At 40.1% G+C, this 27,034-nt stretch overlaps 1 protein-coding gene across 6 annotated transcripts in view; it reads left to right on the top strand.

Moving 5' to 3' along the window:
• elf1 (E74-like ETS transcription factor 1) overlaps positions 1–27,034 on the top strand; it is a 291,232-nt gene that overhangs the window by 229,392 nt on the left and 34,806 nt on the right. For all 6 annotated transcript variants that reach the window (XM_073058425.1, XM_073058424.1, XM_073058427.1 and 3 more), the window contains one exon: positions 165–330. In XM_073058425.1, coding sequence (XP_072914526.1) covers positions 165–330 — 166 coding nt within the window. The remainder of the gene's footprint in view (positions 1–164; positions 331–27,034) is intronic.

The following is a 27,034-nucleotide window of genomic DNA, read 5'->3' as shown; positions in this document are numbered from 1 at the left end:
ATAACTGCTGAAATCTTCATTTTGCTTTAAGACTGAAGTGCTGATATTTCCAGTACATTGGTGATGTTGGAACATGCTAAATTTTCCAGTAGCAACAATTGCTTCTGGTTTCTGTCTCTTTCAACTTATCTACATTGAATGTGTCTCTTTTTTTTAAATCCTAGCTTGAAGATCCTCTCCCGTTTCCTGCAGTAATAGTAGAACAAGTACCTAACACAGACTTGTTCTATTCCAGTCTGGATTGTGATGATGTTTCTTCTAGAATGATGGACAATACCTCTCTAGATGTTGTAGAAGAACAAATAATAGAGGATAACATTGGCCTTTCAGGTTAGTACTTGTCGAGATGAATTAATAATAGTAGTTTGCTTTTTTTACTTTAAAAAACAATGAATTGATGAAGCTATTTCCTGATCTAGGGCTTCCAAGCACTTTATTGCTAGTGAGTGTATTCAATCTTGTACTACAGGAAAGGCAGCAACCAATCTGCTCAGAACACATTGTCACAAACAGTGACCAGACGATTAGTTTTTATAATACTTTTTGAGGGACAGACATTGGCACAGGGAATAACTTCCCTCCTCCTCTTCATGATAATGCTAAGGTAACTTTTACTTCAATTTGACGGAGCAGGTACCGTCCTAGTTTAATGCCATGAATGAAAGAGCTTTGAGATTGTAGAAATGTCTCAATTCTACAGTGTTGAAAGTTAGTCACACATTTTGTGCTTGGGCCTGTGGTGGAGACTTGGTCCAAAGCTTCTGCCCAAGAGATGGGAAAGTGCCACACACTGAGCCCAACTTGGCATCTTGAATTGTATGTAGGTTACAGTGTTGCACCTGGAAGATACAACTGTAGTCATATCTAGATATGGAAAGAACAACTTAACTTTGAGCTGCTTGTTAGGTTTTAACCAGCTCAGTGATAGCATTTTACCTTTAGATAAATGACTTGCAGCTTCAAGTATACAAATTTCACTGAGCTCAGATTGGGATTCCAGTGTTGGGATTTGCTAAGGCTGCACCAGGACTAATTCCAGCTCTTAGATCAGAATTTAAATTTAGATTTAATCATCTCTCAGGTAATGCAGAGAATGTCACAGCTCTAACTTGAAGATTACTGTGACTGTTCCTCCAAGTGATCTTGATGATATCCATCATTACTGGTCCATTGATTATTGGAATTGCTAACATTACTGGTAATTTACTTATTAATATGGGACCTCGCCTTGTGCAAATCTTCTACATTGCAACAGTAACTACATCAGAAATGTACTTCATTAATCATCAGCATGTGAATGAAAAGATGTTTAAAAGTAGGAGGCTCATTCTTCTTATTATATTTCAATAAAAGCTTGAGGTCTTTTCCAAGGAAAAATAAGGAACAGTGTAAGTACTCTCAACAAACACAAACTGATTTTACATTATTTTCAAAATGTTCCAGTCTGTCATTTCATTTTCTGATTTTAAGAATTATTCTCACACTTGTACACTTGAATATTCTAAGTCTTCTGCAAATCAAGCTGCCCACACATCCAGGCCAGAAAGTTGTGCCATTTTAATCTAATTTCTCCATCCATGGAGGATATTTCCACAACTTTCTAAAATGCAGGTGACAAGACTGTATCGTTCATTGACTGTGATCTCTATTGAAGTCTTTCAATACAAGTTTTATTAACAAAGTATTCATAAAGCATTTTAATGTTGAAGCTAACCCAAGTTTTATTTGATTAATTTGCAATAGAGGTTTAGGTCATGAGAAAAATTGCATAGTCTAACTTGCAAGGGGCTGCAGTGTAACAGGGTAACTAAATTTTAGATTGAGTTACTTCCTGCAGTATTATACAATGTCTCAGTCTACAGGAGGTTGCTCAACTGGAATGTGCCAAGAAATTGAAACTGCATCATAAATGTGTCCACTTGACTTGAGAGAAATAATTCAAGTTTTTGGAGAGGAACCTCTAGGCTGACATCTAGTGTCATTGATTTGATGAACAGCCATCACCCTTGCATTGTTGTGCTTATCACGGTAGCTGTCTATATGGTTTTAATAATGTTGACTGCTCTTTGAAGTTGATTACAAGTTACATGAAATGTGGTGGCTCTTTTGGGTAGAATGTGGTTTCCTTTTCTAGAAGGTCACTTTCTGATAGCTGGCTCTATCTGCAGCTCTCCTCAAGTAATTTTTATGGTCTGCAAATCAGGAGAGAGTTTGGAGGCACAGGTCTGTAATACAGACTGGGTGTAATTAAATAATCAAGGATCTGCCTCTAGTTTTCTGCTACTTGTCTGCTGACAAGAGTTGACAGTTGGCAAATCTGGTGAAGCTGCTGCCTTATAGTGCCAGAGATGACAGTTTGATCCTGGGCCTCCGGCAATATACTGGATGTGTGGACTTTGCACATTCCTCACTCAAGCCAATAACCTGTATGTTAAATGGCTATGGTAAATTACTCCTAGTGCTTGGTTTAGTGGTAGAATCTGGAGGAAATTGATGGGATTGTGGGGAGAATGAACAAAATGAGATTAAAGTAGGATATGTGTAAGTGAATGGTTGGTCATCAAAAAGACCTAATGACTGTTTTTGTGCTCTATTTCAACATTGCCTAACATAAGCACACCCACTGTGAGTGTTTCGAGATGCCTCATACTTTGTATTTAAACCTTCATAATAAATATGAATATTTAATAATGCATGGAATAAAATCACAACTTCTGGTTCAAGAAAGATTTAGGATGGTGTATAGGGGAAAGAATAGATGTTGCCAACATTTGGAATGGATTTGTAGATTGGGTAGGAAAAGCATTTAGGTCAATATAAGATGGATATGTGTTGTGATCACTTTATTCAATGAATTATCTTATGGAACCTTCTTTGTACTTGTGATTGTGATGAAAAAAACCCTGTTTCTAGCAGTGTAACATACAAATTACTCTTTTTAACTAATTCTTGTATCAGAATCAACAATTTTTTCCTGATTATACATCATATAACCAGCTCAATGCTGGTGGTGCATGTTGACGTTATTCTGGGAGTTACTTAATTGGCAAGTGTCGGGGGATATGTAGCTTCTGTGCATTATAAACACAAGAGATTGTGCAGATGCTGGAAATCCAGAACAACACACACAAAATGCTGGAGGAACTCACCATCAATGGAAATGAATAAACATTCAACACTTCAGGCCAAGATCCTACATCAAGACTGGAAAGGAAAGGGGAAGATGCCGGAATAGGAAGATGGAAAGGAGGATAAGTTCAAAGGTGATAGTTGAAGCTAAGTGGGTGCGGGGGGGGGGGGGGGTGGGTGGTGAAGCAAGTAGCTGGGAGGTGATAGGTAGAAAACGTGGAATACTGGAGAAGAAGGATTCTGATAGGAGAGGAGAGAGGACCATGGGAGAAAGTGAAGAAGGAATGGCTACAAGGGGGAGGTAATAGGCAGGGGAGGAGAAGAGGTAAGGGGTCAGAATGGGGAATTGAAGAAGAGGTAATGGGGGGAGGAAATTACCAAAAGTTAGAGAAATTAACATCTCTCTTGCTCAATTTCTCTGTTCCATCTCTAGATAGCAATGTCTTTTATAAGATGTGTCTACTAATATCTTTTATAAACCTACAGATTCCCATGACTGTCTTGACTATATTTCTTTCCAACCTGTTGCCTGTAAAAACGCCTTTCCCTTTTCTCAATTCTTTCTCTTCTGCTGCATCTGTTTCCAGGATTAGGCTTTCCTTCCAGGACATCCCTTCCTCCACCTTTGATGTTGCCCTTACCTGTATCTTCTCCTTTTTCTAGACAATCACATTCACCCTGACTTAACAAGGATAGAGTTCTTCTTGTCCTCACCTACCACCCCATGAGGCTCCACATCCAACACATCATTCTCCCCAGCTTCTGCCATCTTCAATGGGGCCCTACACCAATCACATATTTACCTTTGCCCACACTCTCTGTTTTCCACAGGGATTGCTCCCCTGGTGATTCCCTTGTCCATTTGTTTCTTCTCACTAACCTCCACCCTTGCACTTAACCCTACAAGTGGCAGAAGTGCTACAACTGCCCATTCACCTCCTTCCTCACCTCCATTCAGGGCTTCAAACAGCCCTTTCAAGTGAGGCAATAATTCACCTGTGAATCTGTTGGGGTCATGTACTGTATCCGGTGCTCCCGATGCATCCTCCTCTACATTGGTAAGACCCGATGTAGATTGGGATATAACTTAGTTGAGCACCTCCGCTCCATCTGCAAAGAGTGGGATTTCCCAGTGGCCAACCATTTTAATTCCAATCCCCATTTTCGTTCTGATGTGTCTATCCATGGCCTCCTCTTCGAACATGGTGAAGCCACTCTCAGGTTGGAGGAGCAACACTTCATATTTTGTCTAGGTAGCTTCCAATCTGATGACATGAACATTGATATTTCCAACAGCTGATAATTTTTTCCCTCCTCCTCCTCTCTTCTCCAATTTCCCACGCTGCCCTTTTACTTCTTCTCCTCACCTGTCTATCACCATTTCCTGATGCCCGTCCTCCTTCCATTTCCCCCATGGTCCACTCTCCTCTTCTATCAGAGTCCTCCTTCTCCAGCGCTTTACCTTTTCTATCTATCACCTCCCAGCTTTTTACTTCATCCCCACTCCCCCAAACACCAAGCTTCACCTATCACCTTTTTGTTGGTCCCCCTTTCCTCCCTTCACCTTCTTATTCTGGCATCTTCCCCCTCCCTTTCTGGTCCTGATGAAGGGTTTCACCCTGAAATGTCAACTGTTTATTCATTTACATAGATGCTGCCTGACCTGCTGAGTTCCTCCAGCATTTTCTGTGCATAATGGTGATGCCAAAAGGACCCACTTGAGCTACTATATCTTGCCTATTTCTTCTACCCATGGCCAGTATCCTGAATGACTATTTTAACTAGAATTTAACTTGATGTTATAATATGACTTGAATCCTTGATACCTTTGGTTTCACTTTGGAGGATTGAGAACGAGATCTGTATAAGGATAGGAGCAATTGAAGAGCAAATCTCCTTGCATGTGAGTTTCTCCTTGGGCTAATAAAGAGAAGTTAGGTTTAAGCAGAGGCTTCGACAAGAAGAAGTGGCGGCTAAGTTAAGTGTCTCTTCCTTCATTATTTACTGGTAGAACAGTGAGAATGGAACTGAGGGCAATGGCATTATACTCTTGCAGATGCAGTAAGTCAGGGTGACATCCAGTATCCTTGATCACTACAGCTCATTTTCAACCTTGACATGTTCCAGCACAACAGCCTATCCTATGCTGACCTCCCTTTTGTCAAAGTCCCTCTCACTGGTGAATACTGAAGTAAAGTATTCATTAAGGACCTCTATTAACTCATCCACTACAGGCACATGTTTCTACTTTTCTTCCTGATCAGTCCTATTCTCACTCTAATCCTCCTTCTATTCTTCATTATTGTATGGAATTCCTTGGTGTTTCCTTAATCCTACTTACCAAGGCATTCTCTTGTCCTCTTCGGCTCTCTCAAGTCCCTTCTTAAACCCCTTCTTGGCTACTTTATAACTCTCAAAAGTCCTGTCTAATCTATGCTTCTGAATTTTAAGATAACTTCCTTTTATTCTTGATTAAATATTCCACATTCCTTGTCAACTATAGTTCCTTCACTCTACCATTACCTATCTCAATGGGACAAACCTAGCCAAAACCACGTGTAAGTGCTCTCTAAACAACCTCCGCATTTCCCTTGTACACTTCCTTGAGAACCTGTTCCCAATTTACGCTTCCAAGTTCATGTCTAATTTATTTATCTATCTATCTTCTATATTTTGTATTGCATTGAACTGCTACTATTAAGTTAACAAATTTCACAACACATACCAGTAATAATAAACCTGATTCAGGTTGTGATTAATAGCATCATTATTATAAGGTATCAATGAAGGAGCTTAAGAAGGGGCTTGGGAGAGCTAGAAGGGGCTATGATAAATGCCTTGGTGAGCATGTTTAAGGAAAACCCAAAGACATTAGAAACATACATGAAGAACAGGAGGATGACTAGAGTGGGCCAGGACTGATCAGGGATAAAAGAGAAACAAGTCTATAGTCTGAGAAGGTAGGGGAGGTCTTTAATGAATACTTTGCTTCAGTTTATCAGTGAGAGGGACCTAGATGCATGTGAGGTCAGTGTAGAACAGGCTTGTGCTGGAACAAATTGACATTAAAAATGAGACATTAAAAACATATGAATACAAGTCGGGTAGGTAAGACCCTGGGCTGGAGGGATATATCCCAGGTTACAGTGGGAAGCAAGAGAAGAGACTGCTGCGCTGTTGGCAATGATCTTTGTGTCCTCACTGGGCTCAGGAATAGTACCAAGGATTGGAGGATTGCAGGTGTTATACTTTTGTTCAAGAAAGGGAATAGGGATAATCTTGAGAATTGTAGATCAGTGAGTTTTTCATCAGTGGTGGGAAACCTATTGGAGAGGATTCTTCGAGACAGGATTTATGAGCATTTGCAGAAGCATCATCTGATTAGGTATAGTCTGCATGGCTTTGTGAGGGACAGATCATGCCTCACAACCCTGATTGTTTCTTTTGAGGAGGTGATGAAACAAATTGATGAAGGAAGGCAGAGGATATATGGCTTTTAGTGAGGTGTTTGACAAGGTTCATTAGGAACATCAGGTGGCATGGGATCCAGGGAAACTTGGCTGCATGGATTCAGAATTGTGTTGCCCACAGTAGAGAACAGTAGTAGATGGTGTGTATTCTGTCTGGATGTTTGTGACTAGTAATGTTCTGCAGAGATCTGTTCATTTATTTTATTTAGTGATACAGAGTGGAGTAGGCTTTTCTGGCCCTTTGAGTCATGCCTCCCCAGCAACCCGTGACAAATCTAGTTAACCCTAACCTAATCATGGGACAATTTCCAATGATTAATCAACCCAGTACATATGTGGACTGTGAGAGGAACCCACAGCACCTGGGGAAAACCCATGCATTCCATGGGGATGCTACAGACTCCTTACAGCACAGTGCTGGAATTGAACTCCAAACTCCAGGATGTCCCAAATTGTAATAGCATTGCGATAACCACTATGGTATGGTGATACCCTGTCTGAGACCCCAGCTCTTTGTGACTTTTATAAATAATTTAGATGAAAACTGGAAGACTGAGTTAGTAAGTTTGCAGATGACACAAAGTTTGATGGTGTTGTAGATAGTGTAAAAAGTTGTCGTAGCTTACAACAGGATATTAACAGGACGCAGAGTTGGACTGAGACATTTCAGATGGCATTCAATCCAGTGAAGTGATGCACTTTGGAAGGTTGAACTTAATGGCCGAGTACAAAGTTAGCTGCAGGATTCTTAGCAGTATGGAGGAACTGAGGGACCTTCAGTTCCGCATCAATAGATACCCCCCCCCCCCCCCTCAAGGTTGCCTTGTGAGTTGATAGGAGGGTTGAGAAGGCTTATGGTGTGTTGGCCTTTGTTAGTTGGGTGATTGAGTTCAAGAGCCATGAGGTGATGTTTTAGCTCTATAGAACTCTCGTTAGACCACACTTGGAGTATAGTGTGTATAGTATAGTATAGTGTTCAGTGCTGCTTACCTGATTATACGAAGGATGGGGAGTGCAGAGAAGATTTACCAGGATGCTTCCTGGGTTAGAGAATGTGTCTTATGAGGAAAGATTGCACAAGTAAGAGTTTTTTTCTTTGGAATGAAGGAGAATGAGAGGAGACTTGATGGAGGTTTATAAGATAGTAACAGGAATAAATAAAGTGTACAGCCAGCAGTTTTTCCTCCAGGATGGCAATGGCTAAATTGAGAGAACATGTTTTTAAGGTGATTAGAGGTAAGAATGGGGTGGGGGGGGGGGGGGATGTCAGAGGTAGGTTTATTTACATAATGAATGCACTGTGGATGGTGGTGTCAGAGTTGGATACGTTAGAACATTTAAGAGACTCTTAGATGAAAGAAAAATTAAGGACTATGTGGAATGGAAGGGTTACATTAATCTTGCGGTAGGTTGACAGGTGGACCAAAGAACCTGTACTATGTTGTGCTGTTATATGCTCTATACAGTTAGAATTTTAATTCACTAAGCTGGGCCTAGGATGCAATAACAACATCAGGCTAACCAATTAAATAATTCCCAGTATAACTTTAAACTTAGCCACATGATACTAATTCTAAGCTGGTTATGCAATGAGTAATCATAAAAAATAATTGAATGTTTATGAGTATACCCGGTGCACTGCTGTCATTAGATGCTCGTCTCCAACATTCATGATCACATACACGGTTCATTCTTCTGATGCAGTGGACAGAATAAGTTGGTTTTCCAGATGGATGCTGACCACCAATCAATCATAGTATGGTAGATTGTGACATAAAGCTAATTTATTGCCTTTAACACTAACTTAGTGATATAATAGCTCACTTGTACAGCATTCTGAGTTAATTCCACAAATCAAATGTTACTTTGGAAATTTAGATATCTGGAATAGAACAATGACAGAACATCTCTGCTAGATCTTTTTCCATGTCTCTGTAAGTTTTCCTCCTTTAATTAGTTATCCAATCTCCTGTTACTGTAGGCAGTGCATCCAAATTTTAACAGTTCATTACAGTTAGATGAAAAAAATATTCTTGCCATTATTTTGCTAATCAAAGATCTCTGCCTTCCGGTTGTCAACCCTTGGAAATAGCTTCTTTTTATTAACTTAACCTAATCCTTTCATGATTCCAAACATTTATAACAGATTTGTTCTCAGTTGTATCTACTATAAGGAGCATAATTCTAGCCTCTGTAATCTCTTTTTGATGGAAACTTTCTGGTAAATCATCTTGTGCTTTTTCCAAACCCTTTCTATCTTTCCTAAAGTGGGACACCTAGAGTTGGACAAAATACATTAGCTGGGGCTGGGCTCGCGCTTTATGCAGGATTAATAAAACTTCAAAGCCACTTTTCAGCCAATTACCTCTCATTTGGGATAGCTGTGGATTCAGGATGGCTGGGAACCATTCTTCAAGAAAAGAAGGTTTAACTTCAGGAACTGCTGCAGTCTACCCTGGGGAAACATCAAATTAAAATTAAAATTACAAATTAAATATTTTAGTTTGAATATATAAGAAATCACTGACATAGGTGTTTTAAATGGGAGAATAGAACTAATGGAAATGCTCTGAGAACAAGCATTGACTTGATGGGCTGAATAGAAATATAAGACTATGACTATTTTGGTGATGAAGAGCCTGTTCATGTTTGGATTAGCATGGGAAAGTGACAGGTATGTGATTAAAAGCAGATAAATAGGGGCATTGGTGGGTTATTATGACCTGCAGTACATCCAATCAACGATGGTAGACCATCTGCTCCAAAAAAAAACTCACTTATTGGTTTCTACATTCTCTTGTCATACAGCTTCTCAGCCTTATTGTAAAAATGCTAAAATGCCATCTTTGAGGATTCATATGGAACATAATCTCTCAATAGTATGTGAAGACAATTGAAGAAAATTAGAAAAGTAGGGGAAGACTGAACATAGATCTCCTATTGTTGTACTGTTCTAGATGTCTAAATATCTGATGTATCTGTGTTTATGTTTTGCTGTTAAGTAACTACTGGGCATACTGTATGGGACTACTACTGAAGAGACCTCTCCATTGCCTGTGAGAAGGTACTTTGAGGCTTGTGCCTCACACATATGTCAGGTGAACGAGAGTTGATATGCATTATTTTTTTCAATTTCACTATGCAGTTAAGTAGTTGCCATTTTATGTTGAAGCAGAAGTGTCAGTGTAAGGTGACATTACACACTATTTCAAAGGAGAATTTAACACAGGAAATGAAGCCTGTGCATCTATTTTCAGGATAAATGTTCTGAAACTTATTGCTTTCAAATTTATTAGAAATACATGTATGTGAAGTTAAAAATTCATTTTGAAGGGAAGAATCCAACGACTGGATGTGATTTAATCAGAAATCCGATCCAAAGTATTGCTTAAGAGATTAGATTTTTTTTCCTTGTCTCCTGTTTGAAAATAATAAAAAACCTTTATGCATTAGATTAGCACGGTGTAAATCAGAGTAACTCTGGATTCCTGGATCAGTTGCTATTGTGGGCTTTTGGAAAAGAGAGGGACATTACCACAAAAAAATCTCCTCAATTTGTATTTGCGAGCCTTCCCCAGCTGAAGAGGCTGGGTTCCTGATGAGATGCTAAGTTGTACTAAAGTTCTAATAATTGTTTTTATTTTATTAGGTTAAGTATCAATATTTTTTGAACTGAAGGTAGAATGCAATATCCTTAAAAAAGTTAAATCAAATGAAGTGTTTGGAAAGAAATGAAATTGCTTTACCAAGAGAGAGGAAAGAAAGAGCCCAGATTCCACCAGATAAACAAATCTCATGGCTTCAGAGTGCACACCTTCCTTAAATGATTTGTAAATTCCCTGCTTGCTGAAAACAATGTTTTTATGTTTCCATGAAAGCTGCTATTAATCCTTTTGAACTGCTAAGAGAGTTTAAAGAATTAACTTCTTCTGACATGAGGCTTGTATCATGGTGCTGAACAAAGAATTGCAGGTCATTTAATAAGTCAACTGAATTACTTGACAGGTTGTTAAAAATGGGGACAATAAGTACTTCCTTTAAGTTGCATCTCTCAGAAATGCAGGGCATCTCAAAGTGGTTTTATGTTGATGAAGCACCTAAAGCATTTCTTGCCCTGATGTAGGAAGCATAGCAGTTTATTTTCAAACAGCAATACCCCGCAAGCAGTACTGAGGTCAGTAACCAGCTTCCTTGATTTTTTTAGTGCTATTAACTGAGTGATAAAAATGGTCCAGGATTTCAAAGGGAGAGCTCTTTCCTTGGAACTTTTACAACTATCTGAGCAGCAGACACCCATTTAAAAGAATTACTTGGGACTGTGCAGCTCTTGTTCAATGCTTCATTTGTCCACATTCTCCTAATTGCTTTAATATCCTTGATGCAGCAACTTTTTAGTACGGGGTATTTGGGGGGGGGGGGTGTCTACTGCACAGGTTCGAAAAAAGCTGCAGCGAGTTGTAAACTTAGTCAGCTCCATCATGGGCACTAGCCTCTGTAATATCCAGGACATCTTCAACGAGCGATTGCTCAAAAGGCAGCATTTATCATTAAGGACCCCAATCACCCAGGTCATGTCTTATTCTCATTGCTACCATCAGGAAAGAGGTACCAGAGCCTGAAGGATTCAGGAACAGCTTCTTCCCCTCTACCATTCAATTTCTGAATGAACATTGAACTCATGAACACTACCTCACTACTTTTTTAATTTATATTTTTGCACTATTTATTTAATTTAACTATTATATACATTTACTGTAATTCATGTTTTTTCTCTGTTGTGCAGTGTTTTATACTGCTGTTGGAAAGACTATAAATTTCATGACAAACTGTATGCCAGTAATATTAAATCTGATTCTGATTCTTATTCTAAATACATGAGTGACAAATTCTACATTAAGTCGATCTCTTTACCAAATAGATTTGGTGAATTTGAGAATATTTTTGATGGGCTGCCAGGTATTATCTACCTGTGATGTGATTTGAAATTGTGCAGTGTGTTTAGCAAGTGCAGTGCTGCAATGAATGTTGATATAATGTTGTGATTATTATATTGTTCATAATTTTTGGAATTAGAATTTATATTGTGACTAGAACATAAAACACACTGTAGAACAGTACAACACATTACAGATCCTTTGGTCCATGATGTTGTTTCGACCTGCTCCACAATCAGTCATCCTTCCCTTCTATACAACCCGTAACACTCCATTTTTCTTACACATATGCACCTATTAAAGAGTCACTTAAATATCCCTGTTGTATCATCCTCCACTACTACCTTCAGTAGTGTGTTTCAGGCATCTGCCACTCTCTGTGTTTAAAAAAAAAGCCCTGATAAACCTAGACTTCTCCCTAAATTTGCTTCTACACACCTTAAATGGATGTCCTCTTATTTTGGCCTTTGCCACCCTGCAATAAAAAGGTGCTGGCTGTTCCTTCTGTCTATACCATCATTATCTTATACACCCCTATCAAGTCAACTCTCATCCTTTTCTCCACAGAGAAAAGCCCCAGCTGGCTCACCCTTTCCTCATAAGGCATGCTCTCTCATCCAGGTAGCATCCTGGTAGATCTTCTCTGCGCTCTCTGAAGCTTCCTTGTCAATAGGGTGACCAGAAACTAACACGTTTTCTACTGTATTGATAATCAAATTAAATATCCAGCCATTGATACCTGAGGAGGAGCTGCATTATAAAAATTGAGTTAATATTGAGAAAATCTAAATGGCTCTTTTGAAGGTTCCAATACTACTTAGAGCTCTGGAAGTAGGTTTTTTTCATGTGAGTGTTGCTGGATAGGCAGGCATTCATTGCCAACCCCTCTGTTATTTTTGAAAAGGTGGCACTGCGCAGCAGCTTCATTCTTCTCCTGTTCCTACTGCCAAGATGCTCCCACAAAGCTGTTAAAAGCACACAATTAATAAAATTACAAAGAGCTGCACTGGATTCAGTCAGTAGGTACAGCAAGTAAAAACAAGACCTCAGATTTAAAATTGAAAGAGTATTGTCACAAGGCTGCTCCTGTGAAAAATTAGTCATAAAAGTAAATCATTTTATTTTTGTTCATTGATTGGGTCACTAGTTTTATCTCTGCAACTGGTCCCATTACTCATCTGTACTTGATAATCCCAAAAAGAGAGGACAAATAAATCTGGACTTTGTGACCTGAATTTGGTTGCTCATTCAACAAATTCTTGGCTTTGATTAGACTTCAATTGGGACCTGATTGGAGATGTGGAGCTTTCCACAGGAGTAAAGAAAGACTGGAGGGATTGCATCATGACCTCTGATGCTGAAGGCGTAGTAAACTCTTAACACTGTTTTTGAAAAGATAATTCTGTGTGTGTCTGTATGTGTGATTGGTGGGATAGTTGAAACTCAAGCTGAACAAAGCAACAAAATTACGGTGCTCTGTGTAATACTTTCAATTCCGTGTTGGTTCAGATCATACAAAGATCAACTTTAGCATTCTGTCATATAATCAATCAGGACAAATATTTTGGCTGCTGTTGTTTTGCCACACCGGACTGTACAGGTTGAAGAAAACAAAATGCAATAATTTATTGAGAGAATCCATAGTTTCAAGAATCAGTGAAGAATGATTGTAAAATGTTAATACTAACAAGGTTATTATATCCAGTTTTTTTGTATAAATGCTGGAATTATTGACAATAAAAAGCAGCTTTGCTGACTGTGTAACTTCCTTTCTTCCCGTCCACACCTTGCACTTTTCTCTCCCATTGTTACCGTTTCGTGAGACACTGGCAAACTTTCTTTGCCTCAGAAAGCAGAGTTTATGTAAAGAAAGACATTTTCAGAACTTACAGAGAAATATCAATCTGGTTTAATCCTCTCAGTCTCTCCATCAAGAAAGGCTTCCATAACTGAAGAGAAAACAAAAATAAAGTTACTTAAGTGTAGTCTACAGCAGAATTTGACACTTTGCAAGTGTCTAGACTTGACCTCCTACCAATGCAGGATTAACTGAATTTAAGCAGGTCATAGGTCTGTAACATAGGTTAGTGAGGAAGTGTTAGGTGGTGGGGTGGAGATATGTCTTACCAAAAGAGGTGTAAATTGCTATTTCCCTCTGCTATTCTGCAGGGCACCCTTCAGCAAGGTGTAACACCTGCTTAGGCCCTCCAATCAGGGTCATGTGAAGCCATAGGAACAGGTGGTGGATGGCCGTATGAGCAGCTGGTGCATATCGCAAGTCCTGGTTATGTGACCGCTGACACCAGGTTGAGAATCTCTGAAGAGCATTGATAAATGCTGGGGTCTCCCATCTTGTATTGACACTGCTCAGATGAAGACAATGGCAAGCCACTTCTGTGGAAAAATTTGCCAAGAAGAATCATGGTCAGAGACCATGATCATCCACGTTGTACGGCACGGCACATGATCATGATGGTGATGATAAAGGAAGGCTTCCATAATCAGACATGTTGCCTTATACATAACTTAATAAATTAATAATGTATATATCTCTCAGGTGAATGTAAAATATCCCATTACAGTGTTCCAAGAAAACAAGGACCAAAAGGTGATCAGTAACCTTCTATGAAGTTTAATAATCACCCTTCTGTCAGCACCATTGACATAAATGATTGAGTAACATCTTATTATTAATTGTGGATACTTACGGTGCACAAACTTTATGCTGAGCTTCCACACCTCACAAGAATAACTGCTCTTCTGGAATACTTCACTTCATGTATTTGTGACATTCTGAGTTCACAAAGATCCTGTATAAATAATAATATTAATAGCTTCTTTATGGAGCATATTTCATACAGACGATGTATTTCAAAGCGCTTTGCAATTGGGTAAAGTGCAAACATGAAAATAAAATAACAAATAAATATCAAAATAAACATGAATAGAAAATACAAATAGATGTTAGTTAAAAGCAAGGGTAAATAAACAGGTTTTGAGCTGGCGTTTAAAAGTGTCATCTGAGTTTTATGTATTGAATTCCTCAGCTTAAGAGCGTAGTTCAAAAAGGTGACCTGCATATTATATTTTGAGGGAGATTGTCTAAATTTAAGAAACTGGCAGAATAAACCTGAGAGCTTGAGCAGGATATTAAAATGAAAATGATTTTGTGATGTACTCTGTTCCCAAACCAACTATTCTCTGTAATAATCTTGGAAAAATGGGCTTTTCTTGCAGAGCATATATCAGCACTAAAGGAGGCAAATTTTTCCTTGAAAGTATTATGGTGGACTTCTATCCCAGTTTTTCTCCATTTTCTCCCAGCTAAAAGATTCAATTATTATCAAAGTATGTGCACGGTATACAACTCTGAGGTTTGTCTTCTCCAGATAGCCATGGAGCAAAGAAAAAAACTTGGCAGTCATTCAAAGAGAAACTCAAACTGACTGGCCCACACAAAAGAGAATGGCAACATGGTTATCAATTCTCTAAACTGCCTCCCTCCACACAAAGCACAGCAAGAAACCCCCTCCCCACACAAAAGATCTAACAAAATTGAACATAAAAGTCGACACCCTCCCAAACCCCCCTCCCTTTTCGCAAGAAAAACTAACAACACTCAACAAGAATATCTGCTCCAATTTCACCTCCCCACACACAAAAATACAATGAGAAGGAACAGGCGAAAATACAGAATATAAAATCTGTAAGACTGAAAAAGTCCACAGTGTATAAAACAATAGACCAATCCATAAACACAGAACCTCAGTAACGTCCTCTGACATTATCAAAAGCGAAAGACAGCACTCGAATGTAGAGGCCTATCCTTCGGGCAGTGCGATAGGCCACCACACAACCTCCTTCCTTGGCAACAGAGGAATCCCATCAGCAATCAAAAGGCAGGCAGTCAGCATTGAGCCCTCACTCACCTTCCCCATTCACCTCAATGTTTCAATCTACCTCGATGCTTTAATCAGCAAAATGGAGTTGAACATTGGCTCGCACCCATCTCTAAGTTTCTTTGCCTTGAAGGCGTTCGAGCTCATGCTCACTTCTTGGAATCTTCTCTGAGACAGCAAAGACCTTGATCATTCAAGCGATCTCCAAGCTGTAAATCGCAGGTTCCAACAGTTTGAGAAACACACTTAAGGTGAAAAGCAGATGAAAAACAAGTGAGATAAGCAGTTTTGTGGACTATCTGGAAGATGTCGACCAAGGGAGCATCGTACACTGACGCCATCTTGACCAGAGCATATCTCTGCAAGATCTCTTGAGTTCACGGATGGAAGGGTTTAACACACTGTGTTTAATATATTTGTCAAATTATTGTTGAAAGTATCAACCATTTTCTTTACTAAGCAGTTTAGGCCACATAGGGCAGTTAAACTAGCCAGCTCAGAGGACTTAATTTACTTTGCAGCATTAGAAACCATTTTTTTTTTACCATAATGTCTTTCGTGGTCTTAGTTACAGGCAGGAGGGCATCACAAAGTACACAAAAATGATCAGAGACAGTGATATCAAACAGAAAGACATTAATAATATTTAACCCTTTTGTCATTACCAAGTCATGTGCATTTCCAAGTCGATGGGTGGGCTCAGTAACATGCTGGGTAAGATTGAAGCGGTTTAGTAAGCTCATGAATTCAGCGGCCACAGAGTTCACATTTGAGAGATCATTAATATGAATATTAAAATCACCAGCAATGGCAAACCTGTTGTAGTTTAATAATATAGAGGATAATAATTCCAAATATTCCAAGAGAAAGCAAGGATTGGATTTAGGAGGGTGATAAATGATAGCGCAGATCTTGAGATCTGAAGTGCATGTTTTAAATATATGTAAGTCAAAGCTTGAAGAATAGTTGACAGACAGTAGATTGCTTCTAAAATGCACCTCATTTACCTATTTGGGACATTTTAAATTTGTGCTGGTTGTGTATGTTGGAAAATAAGTCAGGCAGGTGCTTTTTTAAATATTTTTTTATTGAAGTTCATCATCAAACAAACATTTCCATAAGATGTATTTCAGACATTGTACATATATATCATATAATCATATATATCACATATCCCCACAAAGTATTTATAGATAGATAGATAGATAGATAGATAGATAGATAGATACTTTATTCATCCCCATGGGGAAATTCAACATTTTTTTCCAATGTCCCATACACTTGTTGTAACAAAAACTCATTACATATAATACTTAACTCAGTAATAATATGATATGCATCTAAATCACTAACTCAAAAAGCATTAATAATAGCTTTAAAAAAAGTTCTTAAGTCCTGGCAGTTGAATTGTAAAGCCCAATGGCATTGGGGAGTATTGACCTCTTCATCCTGTCTGAGGAGCATTGCATCGACAGTAACCTGTCGCTGAAACTGCTTCTCTGTCTCTGGATGGTGCTATGTAGAGGATGTTCAGGGTTTTCCATAATTGACCGTAGCCTACTCAGCGCCCTTCGCTCAGCTACCGATGTTAAACTCTCCAGTACTTTGCCCACGACAGAGCCCGCCTTCCTTACCAGCTTATTAAGACGTGAGGCGTCCTTCTTCTTAATGCTTCCTCCCCAACAGCCACCACAAAGAAGAGGGCGCTCTCAACAACTGACCTATAGAACATCTTCAGCATCTCACTGCAGACATTGAATGACGCCAACCTTCTAAGGAAGTACAGTCGACTCTGTGCCTTCCTGCACAAGGCATCTGTGTTGGCAGTCCAGTCTAGCTTCTCGTCTAACTGTACTCCCAGATACTTGTAGGTCTTAACCTGCTCCACACATTCTCCATTAATGATCACTGGCTCCATATGAGGCCTAGATCTCCTAAAGTCCACCACCATCTCCTTGGTCTTGGTGACATTGAGACGCAGGTAGTTTGAGTTGCACCATATCACAAAGTCCTGTATCAGTTTCCTATACTCCTCCTCCTGTCTATTCCTGACACACCCCACTATGGCCGTGTCATCAGCGAACTTCTGCACATGGCAGGACTCCGAGTTATATTGGAAGTCTGATGTGTACAGGGTGAACAGGACCAGAGAGAGTACGGTTCCCTGTGGCGCTCCTGTGCTGCTGACCACTGTGTCAGACCTACAGTCTCCCAACCGCACATACTGAGGTCTATCTGTCAAGTAGTCCACTATCCAATCCACCATGTGAGAGTCTACTCCCATCTCCGTTAGTTTGTGCTTTAAGATCTTGGGCTGGATGGTGTTAAAGGCACTAGAGAAGTCAAGGAATGTAATCCTCACAGCACAACTGACCCCATCTAGGTGAGAGAGTGATTTGTGCAGCAAATACGTGATAGCATCCTCCACTCCCACCTTCTCCTTATACGCAAACTGAAGCGGATCCCGGGCGTGCCTGTTTTGTGGCCTCAGATTCTGTATTATCAGCCGCTCCATGGTCTTCATCACGTGCGACGTCAAGGCAACAGGTCTGAAGTCATTCAACTCCTTTGGTTGTGGTTTCTTCGGTACCGGGACAATACAGGATGTTTTCCACTGTCTGGGTACTCTTCTCTGATCTAGACTCATGTTGAAGATGCGCTGTAGTGGTTCTCCCAGTTCAGTCGCTGAGGTATCCACTTATAGAAAAGAGTGGAAAGAAAAAACAAGCAAAAGGAAAGAACTATGTACAAGTAGGGAGTGATTTTTTTTTACAACATATTCATTGATTTGTGAGAATAAAATCAAGCCTATGAGACATTATGTAGTGAAACAATTTTTCCCAGTATGAATCAAATTGTTCTAGCTTATGATTAACAGATGCTGTTATCTTCTCCATTTTGTAAATGTCTACTGTAATTTCCATCCATATATTTAAAGTTGGGCTCTCCTGTGATAACCATTTCCTAGTAAGAGTCTTTTTACCAGCCACCAACAGTATATTCATTAAATATTTATCTCTTTTCAACCATTCTTGAGGTATATATCAAAAATATATGGTCTTACTCTCTAAGGGTATTTCACATTTAAAGATGTCTTGTAGGGCATTGTGTATCCCCCTCCGATAGTTTTTGATAGCAGGGCAGTCCCAAAAAATATGATAATGATTTGCATTTCGATTTCCACAATTTCTCCAGCAAACGGGGAGGTTACTATCAGAATGGGATTTCTGAGAGGGTATAATAAAATATCTTATCGTTTTTCCATCCAAACTCCCTCCATTTCTGTGAACTGGTGCACACCTATTTTTCTTCTGAAGGGGATTTTTTTTAAAGTTAAGATTGTCTAAGTTGAATACACTTTAGACTAAGAGGAAGTGTTGAATGAAAAGTATCTTATTCTCCATTGTAGTCTCCCCTCATCAGTATAACTGACAACTGGGATGTAACATGCTTCCAATCCCTCTGCTAAGTACAAGCCTGGGCTTCAGAATCGATGGATATACTTGGGTGTGTAGTGTCTGGAGTCATGATTTCTTTACTGTAGAAAGTTTTGAGGAAGATTTTCTGAATAAAGTACCTTTTCTAGAATTTTGTATCTGCCCAAATATTCTTATTAATATGGTGATATAAATAACGGTATTTGGGCAGATACACATACCCCTCAGAGGAAATTTGGGGTATCTCATTAAAACCTATGGAATACTGAAAGGCCCCGATTGAATGGATGTGGAGAGGATGTTCCTTATGGGGGGGGGGGGGGGTGGAGTCTAAAGCCAGAGGACACAGCCTCAGAATAAAGGGGTGTCCTTTTAGAATAAAGATGAAGAGGAGTTTCTTTAGCCTGAGAATGGTGAAACTATCGAATTTGTTGCCACAGATGGCTGTCAAGCCCAAATCTTAAGGTATATTTAAGGCAGAGGCTGATAGATTCCTGATTAGTCAGGGTGTGAAGGGATATGGTGAGAATCCAGGATGTTGGAGCTGAGAGAGAAAATGGGTCAGCCATAATTAAATGGCAGAACAGACTTGATGGGCCAAATGGCCTAATTCTGCTCATATATCTTATGGTCTTATGGTAACATGAGAAGGTACAAAGCAGGAACGACCAATTGTAAATCAGCTAACAGTCCATTGTACAATTTCACCGTTCAATGTGAATTTATTGTCAAAGTACAAATATGTCACCATATACCACCCTGAGATTTATTTACTTGCAGGTATTCACTGTAAATAGAAAGAAGCACAATAGAATAAGTGAAAGACTGTGTACAACAAGACAGACAAGCAATGAACGTGCAAAACACAACAAACTATGCAAAGACAAAAAGTGAAGTTGAGTGAAGGTATCCCATCTGGTTCAAGAGCATGATGGTTGAGGGGTAATGACTTTTTCTGAACCTGGTGCTGTGAGTCCAGAGGCTCCTGTACATGATGGCAGTAGTGACAACAGAGCATGATCTGATGAGGATGCTGCTTTCCTGTGATAGCACTCCATGTAGCTGTGCTCAGCAGTGGGAAGGGTTTACCGTGTTCTTTGGTTCTTTTTATGCCTACTTGAATCAAAGGTCAAACCTCACTAAGATTTAGAGCAATATTCTGACTGACACTTCAATGTCTTACATAAAGATTTCTGTCTTGTTGGAAGAGCCATATCTTTTTGAAGAGAAATTAAACTCTTGTCTCATCTGCTTCTTGCAATGGAATAAAAGACCCTTTTGTAACACGTGTCATTTCACTAACACTGCCAAAGCACATTTACAGATTAGCTATCTTGGTGCTCTTTGGAGCACTTGCACCGCGCAGACTGGCTGCTACATTTTCTACAATGTGAAGAAGACCACTGTCAAGAAATAATGCATTACATGTTTCGTGTTTTGGATTTCCTGATGACAGGAAAGGAGCTTTAAATTTCAAATTTTCATAGTGAATCAATTTCATTTAACTAGAAATATAACTACTCTTTTCTTCCTCTGATTCTCTTTTAGGATTACCGTCATTTTTTTCCACGCGCATTGGCAGCGTACTTTGTATATTCACCTCCCTCTGTGTAATTGCATGTCAATAAACAGTCCCTGTACATGCTTCTCTTCAGACCATTATGCCAACGTAAGACCAATTGTGCCAATATAGCTGCCCTGCATCCGTGTCAAGAAAGTATAATTATGTTTTTTATCACGCAACTTGATATAAATTCAGATGGCTGACTAAAACCTATTTTCCCTTTGATTGGGTTGGAAGGGTTTTGGCCTAAAATGTCAATTGTACTTGCTTCCTAGATGCTGCCTGGCCTGCTGAGTTCCTCCAGCATTTTGTGTTTGTTGCTCAGATTTCCAGCATCTGCAGATTTTCTCTTGTTCCCTCTGGCTTTGGTTGTTTTTTTTCTGGAACTCTTGTCTGTACACAAAGATATCTGGAAAGTAATTTTGTGAACTAACAGAGAAATACCATTTGGCCTTTGAGAGAAACTGACTGCATATTTATTGTTGGAACATTTACAAGACATTTGAACAGTTGGGGTATGATGCAATTACAGATCAGGGCATTCCAGAGTTCAGAGTTCAATTCTTACAGATCTGTAAGGAGTTTGTATGTTTTCCCTGCGAACTGCTAGGGTTTCCTCTAGGTACTCTGGTTTCCTCCAGCAGTCCAAAGACGTACTGTTTAGTAGGTTAATTGGTTATCACAGGCTCTGCTGTTCCTTTGTAATGGCAGTTATGTGCTGGACTCAGGACCAACCCTCTGAAATGATAATGCTGAAGAATTTGAAGTTGCTGACTCTCTCTTTCTCTGATCCCCTAATGAGGAGCGACACATTGACCTCCAATTTTCTCCCTCTGTAATCAATAATCAGCTCTAATTTCTCTGACTTGCAGAGAGAGTTTGTTGTTGTGGCACTATTCAGCCAAATTTTCAATCTTCCTTCTATATGGTGATTCATCACCATCTTGGATTCGGTCAACATCAGTGGTGTCATCAGCAAACCTAAATATAGCATTGGAGTTGTGTTTAGCCTTACAGTCATAATTATAAAGTGAATAGAACAGGGGGATAAGCACACAGCCTTGTGGTGTGCCTCTGCTGATGGAGATTATGGAGGAGATATTGTTGCCAATCTGAACTGACTGAGGTCTGCAAGTGAGGAAATCGAGGATCCAGTTGCACAAGGAGAGATTGTGGCCCAGGTCTTGGACCTTATTGATTAGGTTTAAGGGAATGATAGTGTTGAATGCAGAGCTGTAGTCAATGAAGATTGTCCTGATGTACGCATTTCTTAGGAGCAAAAATTACTCTTTCAACTTTGGTCTTTCTCCTCCTGGGGCCACCTGCCCCATGAGCCCATTTTAAAATGCTGATTAGGTTAAATGCAGAATGTTGGGAGGTAACATAAGAGTCTGTAGATGCTGGAATCTAGAGCAATACAGAAAAAGTTGGAGGAGATTTGTACATCAGGCAGTAACTATGGAGGGAAAGTTACAGTTGATGTTTCGGGTAGAGACTGTCATCTGGGCAGCTTTTACTCTGATGACTCTGTGTTCAATGCAACCCCACTAAAGTCTGCATCAGGGCATGAGATCCTGGTGCAGCATTTCCACAATTTATTTCCCCCCTCAGAAGATGCTGAGCTCCTCCAACAGTCTGTTGCATTGTTCCAAATTCCAGAACCAACAGACCACCAAAGTCGGGTGTCTGCTCAACCGTAACTGCAACAGCATCTGCTGGCTGCAGTCTCGTTCTGGTCACATTGACTGAGCAGCACCAGAGGGGAATGCCTTTGCAATGCGGTGGAGAAAGGACCTGATGAGACTCCCCTGCCCCGTCATACTTAAATGAACGATGACCGATGGAGGCGTGCGTCCTGCTTGTATCCTATCCCGGAAACAGCCCAAAGTCTGGAAGACAGTTCGATGAGGACATGTTTTGACCAGACACTTCTGGTTTGGGGGAAGGGGCTTGTGGCTGGTCAGGGGTTGGGCTGTCCTCAAGGGATTGACGTGCTGGCTCCTGAGCACATCCTCCCGCCCACAACAGCCGCCACAAAATCTCAGTGGAAGTGACTCCCGAGCTTATGGAAACCCAAAGAGGCAGTGGCTGGATCTTTCCATGGCTTCTCCCGCTCCCAAAGTGGTGAGGACCCCACTGGACTTGTTGGATATGACAGGTGAACTGAGCTGTGTCACGAGTGAGGGGGGAGGAACACGGCCGTATAGTTTCCAAAAAAGTTGCATGTCCCAAGCTGGGGGGAGGGTCTTATGTCTAGAGAGGGGTGAGGAGGCGGGAACTGACCCCTCACTCCAACTTGGGCAACTCTTGTCCGGGGTTCATGGGCAGAAGGGCAAACAGTGGAGGTGCTGATCAGTAACGCCAGTATTGATAGTGGACAAACTATTTGCTTTATTGGTTTATTATTCAAAGTTCAAAGTAAATTTATTATCAAAGCACATATATGTCGCCACATGCACCCCTGAGATCCTTATTTTTACGGGCATACTCAGTAAATTATTATTGTCGCATGTACCGAGATACAACAATTTTGCACGCTCTCTATACAGGTTTTTTAAAAATCTTTGCGCTAGTGTAAGGGAAAAACAATAACAAAATGATTGTAGAAGGTAGTGCTAAATTATAAAGAAAACACAGTTCAAATAGATAATGTGCAAATGCCATGGCGAGGTAGATTTCGAGATCATTACTGTGTAAGAGGTGAGTCAAGAGCCTAATAATAGAGGGCAACACTGACTGGCAAGGCTTCTGACCACAAGTCCCTAAAAAGGATTGCGAGGACTGCTGTGAAGATCATTAGGGTCTCTATTCCACCCATTAGAGATAATTATCAGGAGCACTGCATATGCAAGGCCCTTAGCATTGTCTGTGATCCCTCCCATCCATCCAACAGTCTCTTTGAACCCTTCCCCTCCCATCAGGCAGGAGGTACTGTAATATTAGGGGAAGAATTGCGAGGATGGGAAAGAACTTCTTCCCCTAGACTACTGTTATTCCTGTCACCACTCAGTTCTTATCACGTAAGAAGCACCAGTAGTGTTGTACTGTTAACCTTATTATTTGTTCATTTCTTTGTGGTATATTACTTTATATGTTATGTATGTGAGGTAAATGTACTGTGTTGTGCACCTTGGTCCAGAGGAACGTTGTCTCACTTGCATGTGTATGGCTGTTTGACAATCAACTTGAACCTGAACTTGAGATGCTGTCCTTGATCCTGGTGGTGGGTGTTTTCAAGTTTTTACATCTTATGTCTGATGCAAGGGGGAGGGGGTGTTTTTCAGGGAGAAGAGGTGTGACCAGGGTGAGAGGTGTCTTGAATTATGTTAGCTGATTTTCCTTGGCAGTGGGAAGTGTAGACAGAGTCCCTGGAGAGGAGTCTGGTTTATGTGACGGACTGAGCTTGACCAGGTGGATATGATCTCCTTGTCCAATTTGAAATATTCACAGTAGGAGAATGCAGCATATCAGACGGCAGTGATCTACTTGCAGCAGGTAACAAGGATTATTTTAAAGCTTCTTCAATCCCAGCTGTAAAAAGATAAAAAATTGACAATGTGTGATGCCACAAGTTTATTGGTAGTATTGATCTTTCCACCCCCGCTAATTGATTATTTTTGATACCTTTCTGAGGACAATTTGCCTGATGGTTATTGTTACCATAGCAATAAAATGGATTTTTCTAAGGCTAAGCCAGCACTTAATCTGCTTAAGAAATAGAAGTAGAAGATGCTCAGCAGATTAGTGCAGGTGGAATCATGGACACAGTGTAGCTGGAAGCTGTGGGTTGGGGGGGGGGGGGGGGGGGTGTTGGCTGGAACGTATAGGCCGGGAACGTGGTTTGGATCAGGGTCCAGTGTGCAGATGTTGATATGGTTTGAAATCTGAAGCTTGCATGGAAGTCCTTGGCAGTGTTGATCGCTGCATGACACTGTCAGTAGCTTTTGTGCTATTTGTATTTTCATTTGTTACTAGTGGGAAAACTGTGCCCCGATTCTTGTGAATAACAAGGACTTAGTATGCTGCCATTGTGCCAAGGCATGTACGCAATCTGTGCCTCCTACTACTGCCCATATTAAAATGAACTACTATGGGGAAGATGAAGTATGAGGACTTGGAGATTGTAATAGCTAGACAGCATTCTTTATCCAGTCATCTCGTGTGTGAAATAGGGACAGGAAATTAATCAGTTTGTAAATATTAATCATCTGAGAAACGATTGCATCTTCCTTCATAGGTTGATAATCTGAAGGAAATAAGACCATTGAAATTCTAACAGCAACTCTTTCTCAGTACCATTGAACAGAACTGAAGAATACAGACTACAGTTTGGCTTCCATGACTCTTCAGCATAGTGGAAGAGCAGATAGCTATAAAAGTGACATGATTTGAAGAATCCTTTTATCAAAATGCACCAAGGGCCGTGTATGCAGCTGATGGTGTTGGATAATCTCTGAAAGGCAGCTTGCCTCATTTGTCAGACTTGCTGACTGGGCAATGGTGCAGGATTCCACTTGACAGTACTGTAACAGGATTTTCATTCCACCAGCTGTGGTTTACTTGACTGATGCTGGTAATAGTACAGCACAGGATGGATAATCAAAACTGGTCCCCAGCATTTAGAATTAATTATTTGTAGAATAATAATGTCCTTGACTGAAAGGAAAGAGGATAGGAAACTGCAGTTAGAGAATGAACTGTTGACAGAGTGTAATGTATTGCCAACATGAGTGAATCTGCAGATGCTGGAAATAAATAAAAACTCAAAATGCTGGCAGAACTCAGCAGGCCAGACAGCATCTATGGGAGGAGGTAGTGACAAATTTTCGGACCTCCTGATGAAGGGTTTCGGCCCGAAACGTCGTCACTACCTCCTCCCATAGATGCTGCCTGGCCTGCTGAGTTCTGCCAGCTTTTTGTGTTTAATATATTGCCGGTGTTTATATTGAGACTTATCAATTTTAATTCTCCAGTTATCTTCCAGGTTAAGTTAGGCATCATAAATATGAAGATACAAAGTCAAAAGTTAGTAATCTGCCCTCTGTTCACCCCAGCTCAATTACCACATACCCTCCCTTATAGGCCTTAAATTTGGAGAAATATGACAGTATTCCTACTTCTGATTATTACCTGCTGTCTTGAAGGTTCTGCGGGAGGTGCTTATGTTGGGACAGGGTTAAGCTGGTAGCTCTGGGTTTTGAAATGCCCTGTTAAAGGTCATCAAGCTCTCATGAAGAATTGGCATTTAGACAAGGTACCAGAAGGAAATTACCATCTGTGGTGTCATTTCTCAATAGGAGCTGCCCTTTCCAAAAATTATGGAGAAAATACAAGTGCAAATACAGTTCAGGTTTTCATTATTCAACTGTGACATTCTTTCGTTGGAGGGTTTTGAATATGTGAGGATAATTACAAGTCAGGAATTCAGCAGATCAAATAGCAATTTGAAATTCTAATGCTCGAGTAACTTTATTGCTGTTATACAGACCCTCAGTTGTAACAACCAAAGTACAAATGATAGTGGGCAATATTAATTCTGTTTGTTACAAATAACATACCTTTGTCAAAGTGCCCCTCACTCCTTGCTCTTGTGTGACGATTAGAGGAAGGATGAATGATGATGGCAGTCAGAATTTGAAACAGGTTTAATATCAGTGACATATGTCATAAAATTTGTTCTTTTGTCGCAGTTGTGGCATGCAATACATAAAAATTACTATAAGTTACAATAAGAAATATTGATAAATAAGTCATGCAAAAATAAAAGCAAAGTAGTAAGCTCATGTTCATGGACCATTCAGAAATCTGATACGGAGGAAAAGTTCCTAAAATGTTGAGTGTGTGTCTTTGTGTACTGTATCTCCTCCCTGATGGTAGTGATAAGAACAGGGCATTTCCTGGATGGTGAGGGTCCTTAATGATGAAAGCCACCTTCTTGAAGCTTTACCTTTTAAAAATGTACTTAATAGTGGGGTGTCTGGTGCCCATAATAGAGCTGGCTAAGGTTACAAACCTTACAGCTTTTTCTGATGCTCTGAATTGATGCCTCCATACCAGATGTGATGTGACCAGTCGGAATGGTCTCCTTGGTACATCTGTAGAAATTTGCTAGAGACTTTAGTGACATACCATATCTCCTCAGAGTCCTAATGAAATATAGTCACTGCCATGCCTTCTTCAATATGTTGGGTCCAGGGTAAATCTTCTGAGTTGAGGCTATCCTTGCTTACCTGAAGTTATCATTCAAAATGATAGAGGTGTACAAGATGATAAGAATCATAGATTGAATAGATAGCCAGAGATATTTTCCCCCCAGGGTGGAAGTGGCTAAAAGGAGGAGGCATAATTTTAAAGTGATTGGATAAAAGTATAGGGGGAATGTTAGAGCAAACACGAGGAAATCTGCAGATGCTGGAAATTCAAACAACACACACAAAATGCTGGTGGAACACAGCAGGCCAGGCAGCACCTATAAGGAGAAGCACTGTCGACGTTTCGGGCCGATACTTACTATCTTTCCTTTCAGTTAGTCCTGACGAAGGGTCTCGGCCCAAAACGTTGACAGTGCTTCTTCCTATAGATGCTGCCTGGCCTGCTGTGT

Source organism: Hemitrygon akajei, chromosome 10 (genome assembly GCF_048418815.1).
Source record: "Hemitrygon akajei chromosome 10, sHemAka1.3, whole genome shotgun sequence".
Lineage (NCBI taxonomy): Eukaryota > Metazoa > Chordata > Chondrichthyes > Myliobatiformes > Dasyatidae > Hemitrygon > Hemitrygon akajei.
This window is presented reverse-complemented; position numbering and strand designations above follow the sequence as displayed.